Below are 18,164 nucleotides of genomic sequence, written 5' to 3'. Positions count from 1 at the left end.
AAGATCCTCTGTGACAAAGTGATCATAAATACAACTAAGTTTGAGAACCATATATGCCAGTCTAAAACAAAAATCTTAAAATTTAGCAAAGTTAATTACTTAAGTGAGGGGACAGTTGGTCAAGAATGCTTGGATAAATTGGCTAAAAGTTGGTAAAGGGACACAATCCTTTATCCAAAATTGCAAAATCCGAAAGCTCTAAAATTTTTCTCGTGGAGTGTGGAGCATCATTATGGCATGTGAACAGGTATGCAACTTCACACCCACTCGAACCACGTCACTCAGATGTGACGTCGTGGCATGGCCCAGCACTGACAGGCGTCAAATGTGTCTCAGCACTTGTACAATTCACACGTGTGTCTGCTGTCGGGGTAATTTTTTTTAATTCACTGTGAAAATGTCATTTATTACGAAATCAAAAAATTCCAAATTCTGACAAACAACTGGCCCCAAGGATTTTGGATAAAGGATTGTGTACCTGTAAATAATACAAAAGGGAAATATTTAAAGCACAATTCAAGCTGCTTCACAAAAATCCCTTCAATTGAAAAAAAAACAAGTCATAAAGATCAATCTACAGTTCTCTAAAGAAATTGAAGGTAGTAATAGATTTTTTAAAAAAGACTTGTGATGTTTTAATAATAGTGAGTCTGAAGATTAGGCATATTTTAGAAACTTGCCAAAGGATGACCAAAATGTTGACTAATAATAGGCAGTCAGTCAGAAGATAACAGACTGTCAGAGATTTTACAGCTATACAAAAAGCTAAATTAAACTTGGGTTTCATATAGGCTGAGGAAGGAGAAATGATTATGGGGGATGGGAAACTGTCAGAAACATTTGATAATGTTCTGAGGAAGAGTGACTGGACCTGAAACGTTAACTCTGATTTCTCTTCACAAATGCTTCCAGATCTGCTGAGCTTTTCCAGCAACTTCTGTTTTTGTTTCTGATTTACAGCATCCGCAGTTCTTTCGGTTTACAGTTAATAGTTATTGTGTATCTATCTTCACAGTATAAGACACGAACTACCCATTGGAAATGTACAGTAATCAAATATTTAATAAGAATAAGCCATTATAAACAATGATAAAGTATTGGTGGAGAAACTTAAGGGACTAAAAGCTAACAACCTCAAGAATCTAATAAGCTACACCTTGGGGATCCAGAAGAAGTAGCAGCAGAGATAATAGATACACAGGCCCCACTCGAACAGCTGGCCTGTCATTACTCAGAAGGAAATTTCAGCAAGTCTTAACAATGCATCTAAACAAAATGATAGTATTTTGGGCATTTCAAAAGAGAAAGATTTCTCAATAAATTTATTGGGTTTTTTTGGAGTTAGGTAAGGTGGACCAAAAGGTGGATTGAGGGAAGGCTATTAATGTAGAATACTTTGACATGCAAATAACATTTGGTAAGGCATTACTCAAAAGGTTCATACAGAAAATAGAAGTGCTTGTGAAGCATTAACATGAGAGGACAGGTTAATGGACAGGAATCAGCAGATTGGGAGAAACCAGAAATTATCAAGTTGGCAAAGCTATTGGGTCATGTTGGGCCTGAGCTATTTACAATCTATATTAAATATTAATGAGTCAGACTAAAAATATCTAACAGTAATGTATCCAGACTTGCTCGTGGTACAAACTGATTAGGACAGCGAACAATGAGGAAGATATAAAAATGCTACAAAGAGACAGAGAGAGGTTAAGTAAGTGGTTAACAAATGGCAGATGGAGTGCAGTATGGGTAAGTCATTCACTTTCAGAGAAGCAGAGAATCCCTAGAGTGTGAAAGCAGGCTATTTGGCCCATCGGGTATACATTTATTCTCTGAAGAGCACCACGCCCAGACCTAACCTCTTATCCTAACTTTGTAACCCTGCATTTCCAATGTCTAATCCATATAGCCTGCACATCCCTGGACACTATAGGCAATTTAGATCAGCCAATCCACCTAACCCACACATATTTGGACTGAGAGAGGATACTGGAGGAAACTCACAGGGAGAAGATACAAACTGGATCTAGGTTTGCTCACTGAGCTAGAAGTTTCAGTTTCAGACGTGTCATCACCATACTAGGTAACATTTTCAGTGAGCCTCCAGACGAAGCACTGCTGATGTTTCCTGCTTTGTATTTATATGTTGGGTTTCCTTGGGTTGTTGATGTCATTGCCTGTGGTGACATAGAGAGTTAGAGATGTATAGCATGGAAACAGAACCTTTGGTCCAACTCGTCCATACCGACCAGATATCCCAACCCAATCTAGTCCTACTTGCTAGCACCCGGCCCATATCCCTCCAAACCCTTCCTATTCATATACCCATCCAAATGCCTTTTAAATGTTGCAGTTGCACCAGCCTCCACCACTTCTTCTGGCAGCTCATTCCATACACGTACCACCCTCTACCTGAAAAAGTTGCCCTTTAGGTCTCTTTTATATCTTTCCCCTCTCACCCTAAACCTATGCCCACCAGGTCTGGACTCCCTCACCCCAGGGAAAAGACTTTGTCTATTTATCTTATCTCATAATTTTGTAAACCTCTATAAGGTCACCCCTCAGCCTCCGACACTCCAGTTCAGCCTCTCCCCATGGCTCAAATCCTCCAACCCTGGTAAAATCCTTGTAAATCTTTTCTGAACCCTCTCAAGTTTCACAACATCTTTCTGATAGGAAGGAGACCAGAATTGCACGCAATATTCCAACAGTGGCCTAACCAATGTCCTGTACAGCTGCAACATGACCTCCCAACTCCTGTACTCAATACTCTGACCAATAAAAGAAAGCATACCAAATGCCGCCTTCACTATCCTATCTACCTGCACTCTAAGGTGTCTTTGTTTAGCAATACTTCCCTGGACCTTACCATTAAGTGTATAAATCCTGCTAAGATTTGCTTCCCCAAAATGCAGTACCTTGCATTTATCTGAATTAAACTCAATCTGCCACTTCTCAGCCCATTGCCCCATCTGATAAAGATCTTGTTGTAATCTAAGGTAACCTTCTTCGCTGTCCACTACACCCCCAATTTTGGTGTCATCTGCTAACTTACTAACTATACCTCTTATGCTCGCATCTAAATAATTTATATAAATGACAAAAAGTAGAGGGTGATGTCATTTCCTGTTTATTTTCTCAGGCAGCGGTAAATGGGATCCAAGTCAATGTGTTTGTTGAGTGTGTTCCGGGTGGAATGCCATTGCTTCTAGGAATTCTCGTGCATTGCTCTGTTTGGCTTGTCCTAGGATGGATGTGTTTGCCCAGTTGAAGTGGTGTCCTCCTTTATCTCTATGTAAGGATACTAATGAGAGAGGGTCATGTCATTTTGTGGCTAGCTGATGTTCATGTATCATGGTGGCTAGTTTTCTGCCTGTTTGTCCAGTGTAGTGGTTGCTACGATTCTTGCACGGTATTTGCACCACAGGAAATGACATCATCAACTCAAAAGAAACCCAAATGTATAAATAGAAAGCAGGAAACACCAGCAGTGCTTCGTCCAGAGGCTCACTGAAGATGTTACCTAGTATGGTGACGCAAATCTACATTCAGGACCTCAACCTGAGCTATAAACCTTCTCAAAACTTGTTATGATGCGAACTCCACACAGTTGCCAGAGGGTGGAATTGAACCCAGGGCTATGGTACTGTCTGGCAGCAGTGCTAAGCACTGAGCCATAGTGCTGCCCCTTTAGTATCAGGAGCAGTAAAAGAAAAACCTTTTGCAAAGGCATTCACCTTCTAAATGTTGATTTTCAGAAAGGCTTAGATGCAGAGAATTTTAGCATGTGAATACAATAAACAAGTAGGAAGGCAAATGTCACGGTCGCCTTTCTTGCAAATAGATCAGAGTACACGCATTAATATCTCTTGCAACAAAATAAGGGTTTTGGTGAAACTATATCTGGTGGAACCAGATCTGGTGTAGTTATCATCTTCGTATTAAAGGAAGAATTTGAGGTAATGCAGTAAAACACATATAATTAGCCCCATGGATGAGAGGGTTTTTATTTGAAGAAAAGCTGAATAAATTGGACATATTCTGTCAATAGAGTCATAGAGGTGTACAGCATGGAAACAGACCCCTCGGTCCAACCCGTCCATGTCAGCCAGATATCCCAACCCAATCTAGTCCCACCTGCCAGCACCCGGCCCATATCCCTCCAAACCCTTCCTATTCATATACCCATCCAAATGTCTCTTAAATGTTGCAATTGTACCAGCCCCCATTACATCCTCTGGCAGCTCATTCCATACACGCACCACTCTCTGCGGGAAAAATTGCCCCTTAGGTCCCTTTTATATCTTTCCCTCTCACCCTAAACCTATGCCCTCTAGTTCTGGACTCCCCCACCCCAGGGAAAAGACTTTGTCTATTTATCCTATCCATGAACCTCATAATTTTGTAATCTCTATAAGATCACCCCTCAGCCTCAGACGCTACAGGGAAAACAGCCCCAGTCTGTTCAACCTCTCCCTATAGCTCAAATCCTCCAACCCTGGCAGCATCCTTGTAAATCGTTTCTAACCCTTTCAAGTTTCACAACATCTTTCCGAAAGGCATGAAACCAGAATTGCAAGAAATATTCCAACAGTGGCCTAACCAATGTCCTGTACAGCCGCAACATGACCTCCAACTCCTGTACTCAATACTCTGACCAATAAAGGAAAGCATACCAAACTCCTTCTTCACTATCCTATCTGCCTGAGACTCCACTTTCAAGGAGCTATGAACCTGCACTCCAAAGTCTCTTTGTTCAGCAACACTCCCTAGTACCTGACCATCAAGTGTATAAGTCCTGTTAAGATTTGCTTTCCCAAAATGTAGCACCTCGCATTTATCTGAATTAAACTCCATCTGCCACTTCTCAGCCCATTGAAATTACTGCTTTGAAAAATTCAAAGTGTCATGTCACTACACTGTTCTGCTTTGGTCTTCTGTATCTTTCAAGAATCTAATATTAATGACACTATATTTTGAATATGACATGATGTCAACCACAGGAATTTGGCCTGATCGATAACCATTACCATTTGTGAATGCTGATGACTTAGCACTTCCATCTGAATTTTACTTTAAATTGATGCTTTGTCACTCTTCTTCAAGTTTCCGATACAACTTCAATCAAAGCCAATTAAATCAAATTGTATCAACAGAGTTAACCTACTTCTCAGCATATGCTTACTTTAAAAATGTGCATTTCACCTCAAACACTATCTGCACATGCACTTAACTCTAGCCCGGGATTAATGCTCATTTCATTTGGGGATCATGTTATGTTAAAATAAAAGCATATAGACCTTAATGATCTATAACTAAATAATAAACTGCTTCAACAAATAACATTCTGATCAGCTAACTTACTTCAGCCAGCCAATGTGCACACCGTGCTGTATGAATGCTGGAAGCACTCAGTTGCTATATTCATGAAAATCCTGTGCAATTAAGTTTGAAATTATTCTAATATTTGGCAGCATTGCTGCAAAGTCTAGTACAAGATGGATGTGTCTGGAAAGCATCCGTCTGTATTTTCTACCAAATAGAATCAGTGGTTTCTTTTTAAACATACACAATATTTCCAGGTACAGAGTAAGATGTCAATTGTGTCATGTGAATTGAACTGAAAATCTGTACATCGTTTTTCTTTGTCTTCTAAACTGTAGACATACAATTGAATAGAGTCTGTATGCATGATTAGGGGTGAATATATAATTCTTGTGCTCTCTGCCAAGGATTACATTTCTACAGTCAACTAAAACCAGCTGCATTTGCCGATTAGAAGTCTTCAAATCACAATTTCATACCTGAAAAGATATAATGAGGTTTTTTTAAAAATGTATGGTAACTATCCACTTCTTAAAGAAAATGAACCAAAACATAGAAAGGCTTAAAATATAAGCAAATCTTTCACACCCACTATAAACTTTCCTGTTGTTTTCAGGCCAGAGATTCAACAATAATATGGCAGCACAAAGAAACATGGAAATCAGTGTGCAGCAATTATCATTATTAGCCTTAAATCAGCAGTTAACTTCAAACTGGAATATTTTTATCGGTCTTTGACTCAGCACAGCTCATGCTGTATTTCAAAGGACCTCAGGAATTGAAATATATTCCAAACATCAACTTAATGGAATAACTATTACTGTGCACATACTGGAAGCAACAATAAATATCTCACCCATCATTTTCCAGAAACATTTGTGGCTGAAATCCCAGAAACTGACACGTGTAATTAAACCCTTTGCTCAGAGTAGGGGAAACAAAAGAGAATAGAATTCTCAGAAAATTAAACTTTCCTCACTTCCATTCCATCCTAGTATTCAGCTATATAAGAAACATTCAAACCAAAATAAAACACTTCCAGATGAACTGGCTATTACTGAGCACTGCCTTGTTTTACAGTAAAAGTTATAATAATCATGGAGGTAAAATAGGATATGAAACTTGCATACAAACATATCAGTTATTAATTTACTGCAGTAGGACATCTATTTGTTAAAATTGTCTTTGCTTACTTCAGGTTGATTTGCATGGCAATTTACTTAAACTGTGAGCTAACCCAGCTATAGTGACAGAAACTGAGCACCTGGGACCTGGATAAACAGGCAGACAACAACACAACTACTTAAGCAGGCACACTGCAAAATTGTGCAATTTGCCATTTTCAGTTCCTGACCTAGAGGCTTGTGAATCCTCAGATGACTCACTGACCAACCCTGGAGCCACAGGCCTTTGAGTATAGAGGAGGAGGGGCAGAAGATGAGGGGAGGGGGTGGAAGATGGGAGGGCAGAAGATGAGGCAGTAGTTGAGCGAGGGTGGGGAGTTGAGGGAGGCATAGAAGGAGTGGGGGGTGGAGGGGGTTCTTAGCAAAGATTCTGCTCTCAATGCTTCTCTACACTAACATTTTCTGCCGTCAGTTGCCTACTGAGTTGCAGTTTGTTGGACAAAGTGTCACTACATGGTGCAGTTCCCAGAAAGTTTTAAAAGATTCAAAAGTTCTGAGACTAATTTAGTTCTTATCCACTGTACTGCAAGCAATTTGAACAGTAACTTGTGAAAAATGGTGTTTAACCATACCCAAAATTGTTGTAACATTTGCACATAAAGAAAGCTCAGCACCATTAACTTCATTGTTGATCTGAAAGAAACATTGTGGCTATTAAATGCTGAAAATTTCAAACAAAGAAAACATTATTTGGCCCACAGAATCCATCCATCTCAGGGCCCAGGTATTAAACTCTTGTGACATTGAGTGAATTGAATTGAATTCAAGGCACAGTGAAAAACTTCATCTTGCTAGCAATACAGGCAGATCACAGAGTTAAGTAGCATAGATAGTAAATAATAGGTAAACAGCAGCAAAAACGAAAACAAAAACATATGTACAGGCGAATGTTAAGAATTTGTGAGTCCATTCAGTATTCTAACAACAGTAGGGTAGAAACGGTTACAAAACCAGCTGGTGTGTGTATTCAGACTTCTGTACCTTCTCCCCAATGGTAGAGGTTGTTGAAAGACATTGCCAGGGTGGGATGGATTTTTAAGGATGCTGGCAGTCTTTCCTTGACAGCAGGCCTGGTAGATTCTATACATGGGAAGTTGGCCTTTGTGATTGTCCGGGCCGAGCTCACCACTCTGTAACCATCTCCGATCTTGAATGGAACAGTTGCCATACCAGGTAGTGATACATCCAAACGCAATGCTCTTGATGGCGCACCTATAAAAGTTGGCAAGGGTACTCGCCATCATGCCACATTTCCCCAGCTGCCCGATGAAGAAGAGACAATGTTGGGTCTTTGTGACCAGTGCGTCCACAATCCGAGGAAGCTCGTTGTGGATAACCACTCCCAGGAGCTTGACACTCTCCACTCATTCCACCTCTGTGCTGTTAACGTGTGGTGGTGGTGGTGGTGGTGGTGGTGGTGGTGGTGGGGGGGGGGGGGCGCAGGAGTAACATCCTGCCAAAAGTCAATAATGAATTCCTTGGTTTTGCTGGCATTGACGTTCCAATGACTATGGTGGTGTCATCAGTGAACCTGTAAATGGCACTGTTCAGGTATTTGGTGACGCAGTAGGGGGCTGAATGTGCACCCCTGGTGGAGCTCCAGCATCGAGTGTTAGTGACAATGAAATATTGTCCCCAGTCTTCACTGATTGTGGCCCATGGGTCAGGAAACTGAGGATCCAGTCACAGAGTGGGCCTTAGTTTGAGATCAGTCTCGAGGGGATAATAGTATTGAAGGCTGAACTGTAGTAAATGATAGATTAAATTGCCTTGAATGCTGGGTTTGAGAAATTTGTAAATAGCCCTAAGATAATGATAATTCCAACGATAGGATCATAGTGATGTCCAACACAGAAACACTCTTCAGTCCAATTTGTCCATATCAACCAGATATCCTAAATTAATCTAATCACATTTGCCAGCATTTGGCCCAAATCCCTCTAACCCTTCCAATTCATATACCCATCCAGATGCCTTTTAAATGTTGTAATTGTACCAGCCTCCACCACTTCCTCTGGCAGCTTATTCCATACACATACCATCCTCTGTGTAATAAGGTTCTCCCTCAGATCCCTTTTAAACCTTTGCCCTCTCACCTTAAACCCGAGTCGTCTAGTTTTGGACTCCCCTACTCTGGGAAAAGAGACCTTACCTATTCACCGTATCCTGCCACTCATGATTTTATAAACCTTTATAAAGGTCATCCCTCAATCTCTGACCCTCTAATGAAAATAGTCCCAGCCTATTCAGCCTCTCCCTGAAGCGCAACCACTCCAACCTTGGCAACATTCTTGTAAAGCTTTTCTGAAACCTTTCAAGTTTAACAACATCTTTAGGGTCCATTTGTCCTTAGTGACTAGAATTGGAAGTGAGAAACCACTAACCAATAGGTGGTCCCCTCTCACTTCAGAATGGAGCCAGTGAATCAGACAAACTGCAGTTGATTCTACTGGTGCTATAAATTATTAATGCAGATCCTAGAATCAAAGGGGTTAGAATGGATAGGTGGTTGTTTTTGACCAGCATGGATGCAGTGGACTGAAGAGCTTTTTATTGTGCTGTAGATCTCTGTGACTGGATGTTTGACAGGTAAAAGTAATTAGTTTACATCCCTACCCAGGAAAAACCCATGATGTGGAGGTGCCGGTGTTGGACTGGGGTGGACAAAGTTATAAATCACAATACCAGGTTTTCATCCAACAAGTTTATTTGGAAGTACTAACTTTCGGAGCACTGCTCCTTCATCAGGTAACTAGTCACTGATGAAGGAGTAGCGCTCTAAAAGCTAGCACTTTCAAATAAAGCTATTGGATTATAATCTGGTGTTGTGAGATCTGTTAACTAGGATACCTCAGGGGTGCCACATTATCATAGCCATATATTGCTAAGTTTTCAAAATGAGAAACACAGAAATAAAATATAACGTGAATAGAAATACACATATCAACCACTATATTTAAATTAAAAGGTAGTGTTTTCTCACTTAATGCAAAGTATATCAACTGTGCAGGCAATGTTCAAATAAAAAGGAACAGCAAACTAATAGCAGCCACATTTAAACTTACCTTTGAAGGATTACCTCCTGTCCTCTTCTGTCTATTACGTTCATGAATACTTTCAGCAATTTCCTGTGCTAGCTGGCAGGTGGAATCATATTTCATTAACCTACAGAACAAGGGAATGGCTATTACAGATATCCAAACATTGATCAGATTAAAATGCTCATATTGTGGATTTAAACAGCACTGAAATATATTTTAATAGCATTTCCCCACAACGTATTTGGTTACGCCTTTGTCTGTGCCACAAAGTGAGTTCGAAGTTCCTTTCTTGAATGTACAAAGACTTGAACGACTCCATACAGCACAAAGAAGTGGCTGCAAAATTCAGGATGCTGTCACTTAGTTGACATGTCATACCCAATCCCCGTCTGTCTGTTCCCATGTTTCAAGTGGATGTTAACGATTCAGACTTAATTATAAGGGCATGATCAAAACAAATAATTCAGTTCATTGCTCTTGAAGGGATCTTACTGCATTTAAATTAGCAATGACAATTCAGGTACGACCACTGGGATAATGTGTTCTTTAAAGTGGCAGACTGTCAAAGCACATCTCTGGATCACCAAAATAATATTTGACACGGAGATACAGAAGGGCACATTATGGACAGATGACCAAAAAGATGGATCGAGGTGGGAGATTTTAAGCAGTAATTAGATGAGGTATGTGCAATACGAAAGGAAGAGAAAATTTAGGAAGGGAATTTCAGAGTTTCGTAACTTGGCAGCAATAAGTACAGCAGGCAAAGGTTCGACAATAATTTAAAACAATAGGGATTTGCAGAGGTCAGAACTGGAACACGGCAGGTGGCTCAGGAATCTATAAATTACGGAGATGAAGGGGTTAGGTGATAATAGAGATGGGGGGGCGACATGAGCATGTGAAGAGGATGAGAATTTTTAAATCTAGGCAGGGCTTAACTCGGAGTCAATGCAGGTATCGAGCAGTGCCCCTTGTTAAAGAGAACCCTCACCCTCACCCTCACCCTCACCCTCACCCTCACCCTCACCCTCACCCTCACCCTCACCCTCACCCTCACCCTCACCCTCACCAGGGCTCTCGAGCCATCGCTCTTCTTGTTGTTGCTCTTTATTTCCTGGTTTCTGTCCGTCTCCTATTTCGGCTCCGAGTGTCACAACTTCCCGAAACTTTGGTTCCGAGCGAAGTTTCTCGCTCTTCTTCCTCCATCACCTCCCCATATCCCTCCCACTTCCCCATCACCTCCCCCTCCCTGTCATCACCTCCCCATATCCCTCCCACTTCCCCATCACCTCCCCCTCCCTGTCATCACCTCCCCATACCCCTCCCACTTCCCCATCACCTCCCCCTCCCTGCCATCACCTCCCCATACCCCTCCCACCTCCCCATCACCTCCCCCTCCCTGCCATCACCTCCCCATACCCCTCCCACTTCCCCATCACCTCCCCCTCCCTGCCATCACCTCCCCATACCCCTCCCACCTCCCCATCCACATCCCCCTCCATCACCTCCCCATACCCCTCCCACCTCCCCATCACCTCCCCCTCCTCCTCCCTCTCCTCACCTGCTCCTTCAGTTACCACTGCCACATCTCTCGCACCTTACCCTCTTCCTCCCATCAACTGCCCAAGTAAGTGACCTCAAATCCATAGCAACCATTCTTGCTTCTGCACAAACAGACGGGAAATCAGAGTTGACTCAATGCATTATCATGATTTCCTACTTTTGATCGTTATGTAAATAATGCAAGTTTCAAAAATTTCCAACACCTAAAATTACCAAGTTTCCCACTCAGCCACACATTCTCCTGACCTTTATTTAATTCATTCATCGGATTGTGGGTGCTGCTGGACATACCAGTATTTATTACCCATCTCTAATTGCACAGAGGGAAGTTAAGAATCAACCACATTGCAGTTATGTCATCCATTCCTTCATCATCACTGGGTCAAAACATCGGAACTCCCCTCCTAACAGCAATTATATAATATAGAAGACAGGCATCTCCAGTGTGCTGCAGTGCTCAAGAAAACAGCTTCAGTACATTTTCTCCAGGGTCAGTAGAGACGGTCAATAAATGCTGGCTAAGCCAACATCACCAAAATCCCATGAACGGATCTGAAATGTTTAGAGGAGAAAAACTGTCAAATCTAAAATCAGTAAAGTGTGCAATTTACCAAATAACTATTTCAGAAACATCCAATTTGTTTAAGATATTTTGAGTAAAATAGACATTAATGAACCAACTGTGCAACATTTAAAGTTTCAGACATACAAATTCTCTAAAGTTGAAATGAGTAAGAATCAAAACTTAGTTTCAATTTGCTTCATGGTATCAACTTACTGAAGCAAGTTAGTATTAATTTTATATATTTCCATGTGAGACTATAAAGGATTGATATTTAGGAGTTGTAGCTGCTCTGTACTGTACAAACAATATCTTTTACTGCCAGTCAAAAGCATGACAAATTGGGTTGGCAGTGAAACATTCCTGTTGAGGGGCTTTTGCCCAAAATGTCGATTTTCCTGCTCCTCGGATGCTGCCTGACCTGCTGTGCTTTTCCAGCAGCACACTCTTGGTTCTAATCTCCAGCATCTGCAGTACTCACTTCCACCTAGTGAAACAAAGATGTTCATCATTGATTTGAGAGAAAACATTTTCGAAATAGCTTGTAATTTTTGTGACTGGAACTTGACTCATCTCACGATAAAATTGACTGCAGCATTTTTTGATGCAGATTCAGAGTGGACCTCCAGTCATCGAACAGTCCAAATAGCTAATCACATGAAATAATTCTCATCAGCAGCCCAAACAGGAAATTTAAAAAGTAATAAATTTGAAAATATTTTAAAATCTTACAGAACGACAGAACATTTACAGCATGAAAAGAGACAATTCAGTCCATCATGTCTGCACTGCTCTTGAAATGTGCATTTCAATCAGTGACATTCTCGAGCTTTGCCCCCCAACCCTGCATATTGTCCCATGTCAAATAATATTGAATGCATTTAATCTAACATATTTGGAGGTTACTTTTCATTGAACAATGCAATAACTTTATATGTGGTTTCTACCAGTAACACAAGAGTGGAAGAGGATAATTTCCTAATCTACTGATTTCATGCTGGTTCTGGTTGGTGTTGTGACTTGGTGAGGGGAAAGGAAAGAGATGTGGGTGGTATGGATTGGCTACAGTACAGTGTAAAAACCACCAGCTGTCACAAAGCAGCAAGTGGCAGTCTGCAACATCATGATTTTCATGTTTGTCCCCATTTACTGTGAATCCTGAATTTGTCAGCTTCAGCAATCAAAGAAAACAAAGGTGGCAATTCACAGACAAATGGCCTTACAAAAGTCAGGTCAAATATTGTCAATGCTCCTCAGTTCCAAATATAACACCAGCTGCAGGACAACCACTTGGCTGCTGGTGTCCAATAGTACAAGCTGCAAGATTAATTGAATAAAACTGCAGAATGTAACTGTAAACATGACATCAGTCACAGCTCAGTTCTGGATCTGAAGTTTGTAGGGTTCATGTCTCATTGCAGAGTCTTGACCACAAAATCTAAGTTGAAACTTCAGTGTAGCTGGAGGCACTTTCCTTGGACTCTGATTTTTCTAAGCAGACTTACTCCAACCAATGCATATCTCATGCCACATCTCAAATGATCACATAAGATCCAACGTAGTGAGGTCAAAGAGCAGCAGAGTCATTATCACATTGCTTTTTAGAGTCATACAGATACAAAGCATCGAAACAGACCCTTCAATTCAACTCGTCCACGTCAACCAGCAACCCATTTGCCAGCATTTTTCCCATATCCCTCTAAATCCTTCTTATTCAACTACTCATCCAGATGCCTTTCAAATGCTGAAAGTGTACCAGCCTCCACTGCTTCCTCTGGCAGCTCATTCCATACACGCACCTTCCGCTGCGTGGAAAAGTTATCCCTCAGGTTCCTGTTAAATATTTCCCCTGTCACCTTAAATCTATGCCCTCTAGTTTTGGACTCCCCCACCCTGGGGAAAAGACCTCGTTTATTCATGCCCGTCATGATTTTATAAACTTCTATAAGGCTACACCTCTGCCTCCAATGCTCCAGGGAAAATAGCCCCAGCCTATTCAGTCTCTCCCTATCATTCAAACCCTCCAACCCTGGCAACATCCTTGTAAATCTTTTCTGAATCTTTTCAAGCTTCACAAATTCCTGTAGCAGGGTTGTAGAACCTTTATGTATGCACATTTGAATTTGTGTCTTCTAATATTACATTATGACTACACTTCAAAAACATTTCATTGACTGTAAAATGCTTTAAGTACATCCAAAGGTGATGTAAGGCAACTTGTAAGTGCAAATCTTGCTTTTCTGCTAATGTTAAATACTATCGTAGTGTTATGATAATGTTCTACTTAGTACATTGAGACATAAGGAGAAAGTGAGGACTGCAGATGCTGGGGATCAGAGCCGAAAATGTGTTGCTGGAAACGTGCAGCATGTCAGGGCTTCCTGAAGAAGGGCTTATGCCCAAAACATTGATCCTCCTGTTCCTTGGATGCTGCCTGAAGAAGGGTTTATGCCCGAAACTTCGATTCTCCCGTTCCTTGGATGCTGCCTGACCTGCTGTGCTTTTCCAGCAACACATTTTTGACATTGAGACATACAAAGGTTGACTTGCAGGTTGAGTCTGTAGTTAAGAAAGCAAATATAATGTTGTCATTTATCTCAAGAGGGTTAGAATGTAAAAGCAGCGATGCGCTACTGAGACTTTATAAAGCTCTGGATGGACCCCATTTAAAATACTGTGTCCAGTTTTGGTCCCCACACCTCAGGAAGGACATCCTGGCACTGGAGCATGTCCAGCAGAGGTTCACACTGATGATCCCTGGAATGGTAGCCTAACATAAGATGAATGGCTGAGGATCCTGGGATTTTATTCATTAGAGTTTAGAAGGTTGAGGGGAGATCTAATAGAAACTTACAAGATAATGAAAGGCTTATGCCCCAAACGTCGATTCTCCTGCTCCTCAGCTGTTGCTGATCTGCTGTGCTTTTCCAACACCACATTCTCAACTCTGATCTCCAGCATCTGCAGTCCTCACTTTCTCCTATGGTAATTTCATGAGCATGAGAATAAATCAGATGGTTTTTATTAAAAAAGAGTGATCACTGGAAATTTGTTTCTGTCAGGCGGGGATACTAGGACCCGTGGGCACAGCCTTAGAATTAGAGAGGGTCAATTTAGAATGGAAACGAGGAGGCATTTCTTCAGCCAGAGGGTAGTGGGCCTGTGGAATTCATTGCCACGGAGCACAGTGGAGGCCGGGACGTTAAACGTCTACAAGGCTGAAATTGATAAATTCTTAATCTTGCAAGGAACTAAGGCATATGGGGAGAGTGCGGGTAAATGGCACAGAAATACCCATCAGTCATGATTGAAGGGCAGAGTGGAATCCATGTGCCGAACGGCCTTACTTCCACTCCTATGTCTTATATTTGCCTATATTTAAATGTAAGACCATATGTTTGAGTACATCTGTGCAGTATTCAAAGTTCCATGCACTCAGGAAAGAATTACAACTTTGAAATAAAAACCATCTGATTTATTCTCATGCTCATGAAATTACCATAGGAGAAAGTGAGGACTGCAGATGCTGGAGATCAGAGTTGAGAATGTGGTGCTGGAAAACAACAGCAGATCAGCAACAGCTGAGGAGGAGGAGAATCGACGTTTGGGGCATAAGCCTTTCATCAGGAACCCACACTCTCGACTCATGAAACTACCATGTTTTGTACTCAAATTGTTCAGCCATTTTTATATCAATGGAACAGTGCCCCCCAAAAAATTAGACTGAGGAACATGACAGGCTAACTGAAACCAAAGGTGTACTTGTATGTTAGTGTGAAAGCGTGAATTTGGAAAATGTCAAAGACTGAAACATAATTTAGTCAATTTAAATTTTCATTTATGAATGATGGTGGAAGCTTGGATAATCGCTTCAGTCTACCATGCTTTATAGTAAGACATCAGTAAAGATAAAGAACTACATCGTGCAAATATGTTCGCGAAAGAGTATCTTGCCTAATAACAAAAATGCCATACATGAGGATCATGACAGTTTCCAAAACAGTAATGGGCAATTAAGAAATATTAATACATGAATCAAATCAATCATAAAATGATAGTAAACCCATCAATGAAGCTAAGTTGGCTTTTCACTCTATGAAAAGGATAAACTTTTGACTTCTCTAATATGGTATAAGGCTGAACTCAGTGTAAGAAAAGTCTTGTGACAATCAGAATCACAATTAGAAGAGGAGATAACCTATTTCTGTTGACCATAGTCTGGCAACAAGAACAGAAGACAGCGTTCTCATCAACCAGTGGGCCCCACAAATGCTCATAAGATCAGATTGAAAGTATTTTCTTGTGAAGAACCATTTTTTTTAAAATACTACTGCTTTTACTAATTGCCTTGCATCCAGAATAATCAGTGTTATGGACTAGCCCAGACCACTAAAAAATTCTTAAGCAGGCAGCTTAGACCATAACTTTCCAATTTGTTTCGGTAAGTGTACAAGGCATAATTACTCAGAGTAAGTTTGCTAGACTGACTACTAGATTTAAAAAACAGGAAAAAAATTAAACTACATAATGAAACACAAAGAACAGAATAAAGAACCCGCATAGAACTCAGTTTATCCAAACTAAACTCAATTATGCTGTTCTGAATACACACAACTGTCTAACTAAGCAAACCTCGATAAAATACAGTATCAATGAATGGAACAGATGCTTCCACATTGAAGTTAGAAGGGCAGAATGAGAGACATCGCCTGTTCACACAGTTCCCTGCTGAACTCCCAAATAGTTCTGGATTAGACAGCTGACCACCCCCCTTCCATTATATAGGTCACTTTGAAAACATGACCACTTTGGCCTGAAGGCCAAACAAAAGGCCTCTCAAAATCCTTTTCATCTCTGTAGCAAACTAGTCTCATTGGAGCCCGGTCCGTTTATAACCCCTCTGAAAAAAATCAAGGACACGGTATTCTTGAGAAAAGGAATAGCTTTTAGAAAAAAGGGACCAGCTTTGTGACATCAGAGACTAATCAAAACTAAAGGTATGAAACAATGAATGGCGCTTATACAATGTTAATATGGCCTGAAATGGAAGATTTTTCAGTGGGAAAAGTGGTTGCCCCAATTGGCAGTGATGCCAGTGTCTTTGCAAATACTTTTTTAAAAAAATGATGTCTCTATATCTCCTTAATTTTCCAATAAATTCCCATGCAACAAAAAAACACACCAAGTACATTAATGATAAATTTAGTCATGAGATATACCTGAATTACATCTTAAGTCAAATTGACATTGATAGACAATCTCTCCATTTTCTAAAGATTCTTTTATTAGTCTGCTTATAAAGAGCTCATCTTGACTATTATTTCTTGAATTGTGGAAGTTTATCAATTTATTATATAGTAACATTCAGAACACAGGAATAAAATACGTGAACATATTTAATTTGTTTTGATTTATTACTGTCACGGGAACCAAGCTACCATGAGAAGTGTTGTCCTGAATGTCTTATGTGCTTTACAGGCAGATTGTACGACACAAGTGCATCAGGGTAAAAGAACAGAGTGCAAGATAAAATGTTACAGCCGCTACATATTGTTTAGTATGCATTGTGACACTCAATCCTTTCACATTGCTTGTTTAACCAACTTCAGTCTCGTCTCTTCTATATTTAGTTTTGTTTTCAAGCTATGAGCTCTGAATTTCCAGCTTTTTTTTTCACTTCTAACATTCCTTTCTCTTACACTTTCTGGCTTATTCCAAGCTATTAGCAAATATGTATTTAGATTGCAATGCAGGCAGGGCAATTTCATTCATTTCTGTTTACAAATGTTTGGAGAAACATATAGCATTTTTACCTTTCACTCTCAAAAAAATTAATCTCTTGCATGAGACAAACAAGAAAACACTTATGAAAAGGCATCACATTAGAGAGGGCTAAGAAATTAGATAGAGATTCATTATCATGCATGTTCTTAATTTGTTCTAAGTTTTCCTTGTGACTTAGTTTCCACAAAGGAAATATGATTGCATTAAGTAGAGGATCATAAGAAAAGAATACATATTGGAACATCCATCTACTCTTATTAAACTAGAAGTGACATTCATGTTGGAATAAATTCAGAGCTTCCGATCAAGGTTTGTTGCTGCAACGCTCACAAGATTTGCAAGGTACAGTTGAGAGGAAAGACAGTGTCTGTGTGGTTGAGGGGAAAAGTGTGATGGATATAAGCTGGGAGTGGAGATGAAAAGAAGCTGCTTTTATATTACCTAAAAAGATTTCCCAAACACCTGAACAAGAATGGTAGGGAATCTGATCTCAAACCAAAGGGCAGTGGCCAGCAAGCATGTAAATGAGGCACTGTATCATTCCAGAATATGTTGATCACCAGTGTACGGTCTTTTGCATGGTACTATGTTGTGTAGTTTTAGATAAACAAATAAATCAAAAGTCAAAAACATAGCAGTTCAGTCAATTTTGTCAGACTGTACCTAAGTCTTTCTTTCACCCAACACGTTGTCAGAGCT

At 40.4% G+C, this 18,164-nt stretch overlaps 1 protein-coding gene across 3 annotated transcripts in view; it reads right to left on the bottom strand.

Annotated features, from left to right (window-relative positions):
• stx8 (syntaxin 8) overlaps window positions 1–10,716 on the bottom strand; it is a 196,511-nt gene extending 185,795 nt beyond the window's left edge. For 2 of the 3 annotated variants that reach the window (XM_060844532.1, XM_060844534.1), the window contains exons 1-2: window positions 10,626–10,716; window positions 9,578–9,677 (exon numbers count right to left, since the gene is read on the bottom strand). In XM_060844532.1, coding sequence (XP_060700515.1) covers window positions 9,578–9,677; window positions 10,626–10,642 — 117 coding nt within the window. In that variant the 5' untranslated portion in view covers window positions 10,643–10,716. Of the gene's footprint in view, window positions 1–9,577; window positions 9,678–10,619 lie in introns of all 3 variants that reach the window. The other variant, XM_060844533.1, reaches the window with a different exon arrangement.
• Between the last annotated feature and the right edge of the window lie 7,448 nt (window positions 10,717–18,164).

This window comes from Hemiscyllium ocellatum, chromosome 25, assembly GCF_020745735.1.
Source record: "Hemiscyllium ocellatum isolate sHemOce1 chromosome 25, sHemOce1.pat.X.cur, whole genome shotgun sequence".
Lineage (NCBI taxonomy): Eukaryota > Metazoa > Chordata > Chondrichthyes > Orectolobiformes > Hemiscylliidae > Hemiscyllium > Hemiscyllium ocellatum.
This window is presented reverse-complemented; position numbering and strand designations above follow the sequence as displayed.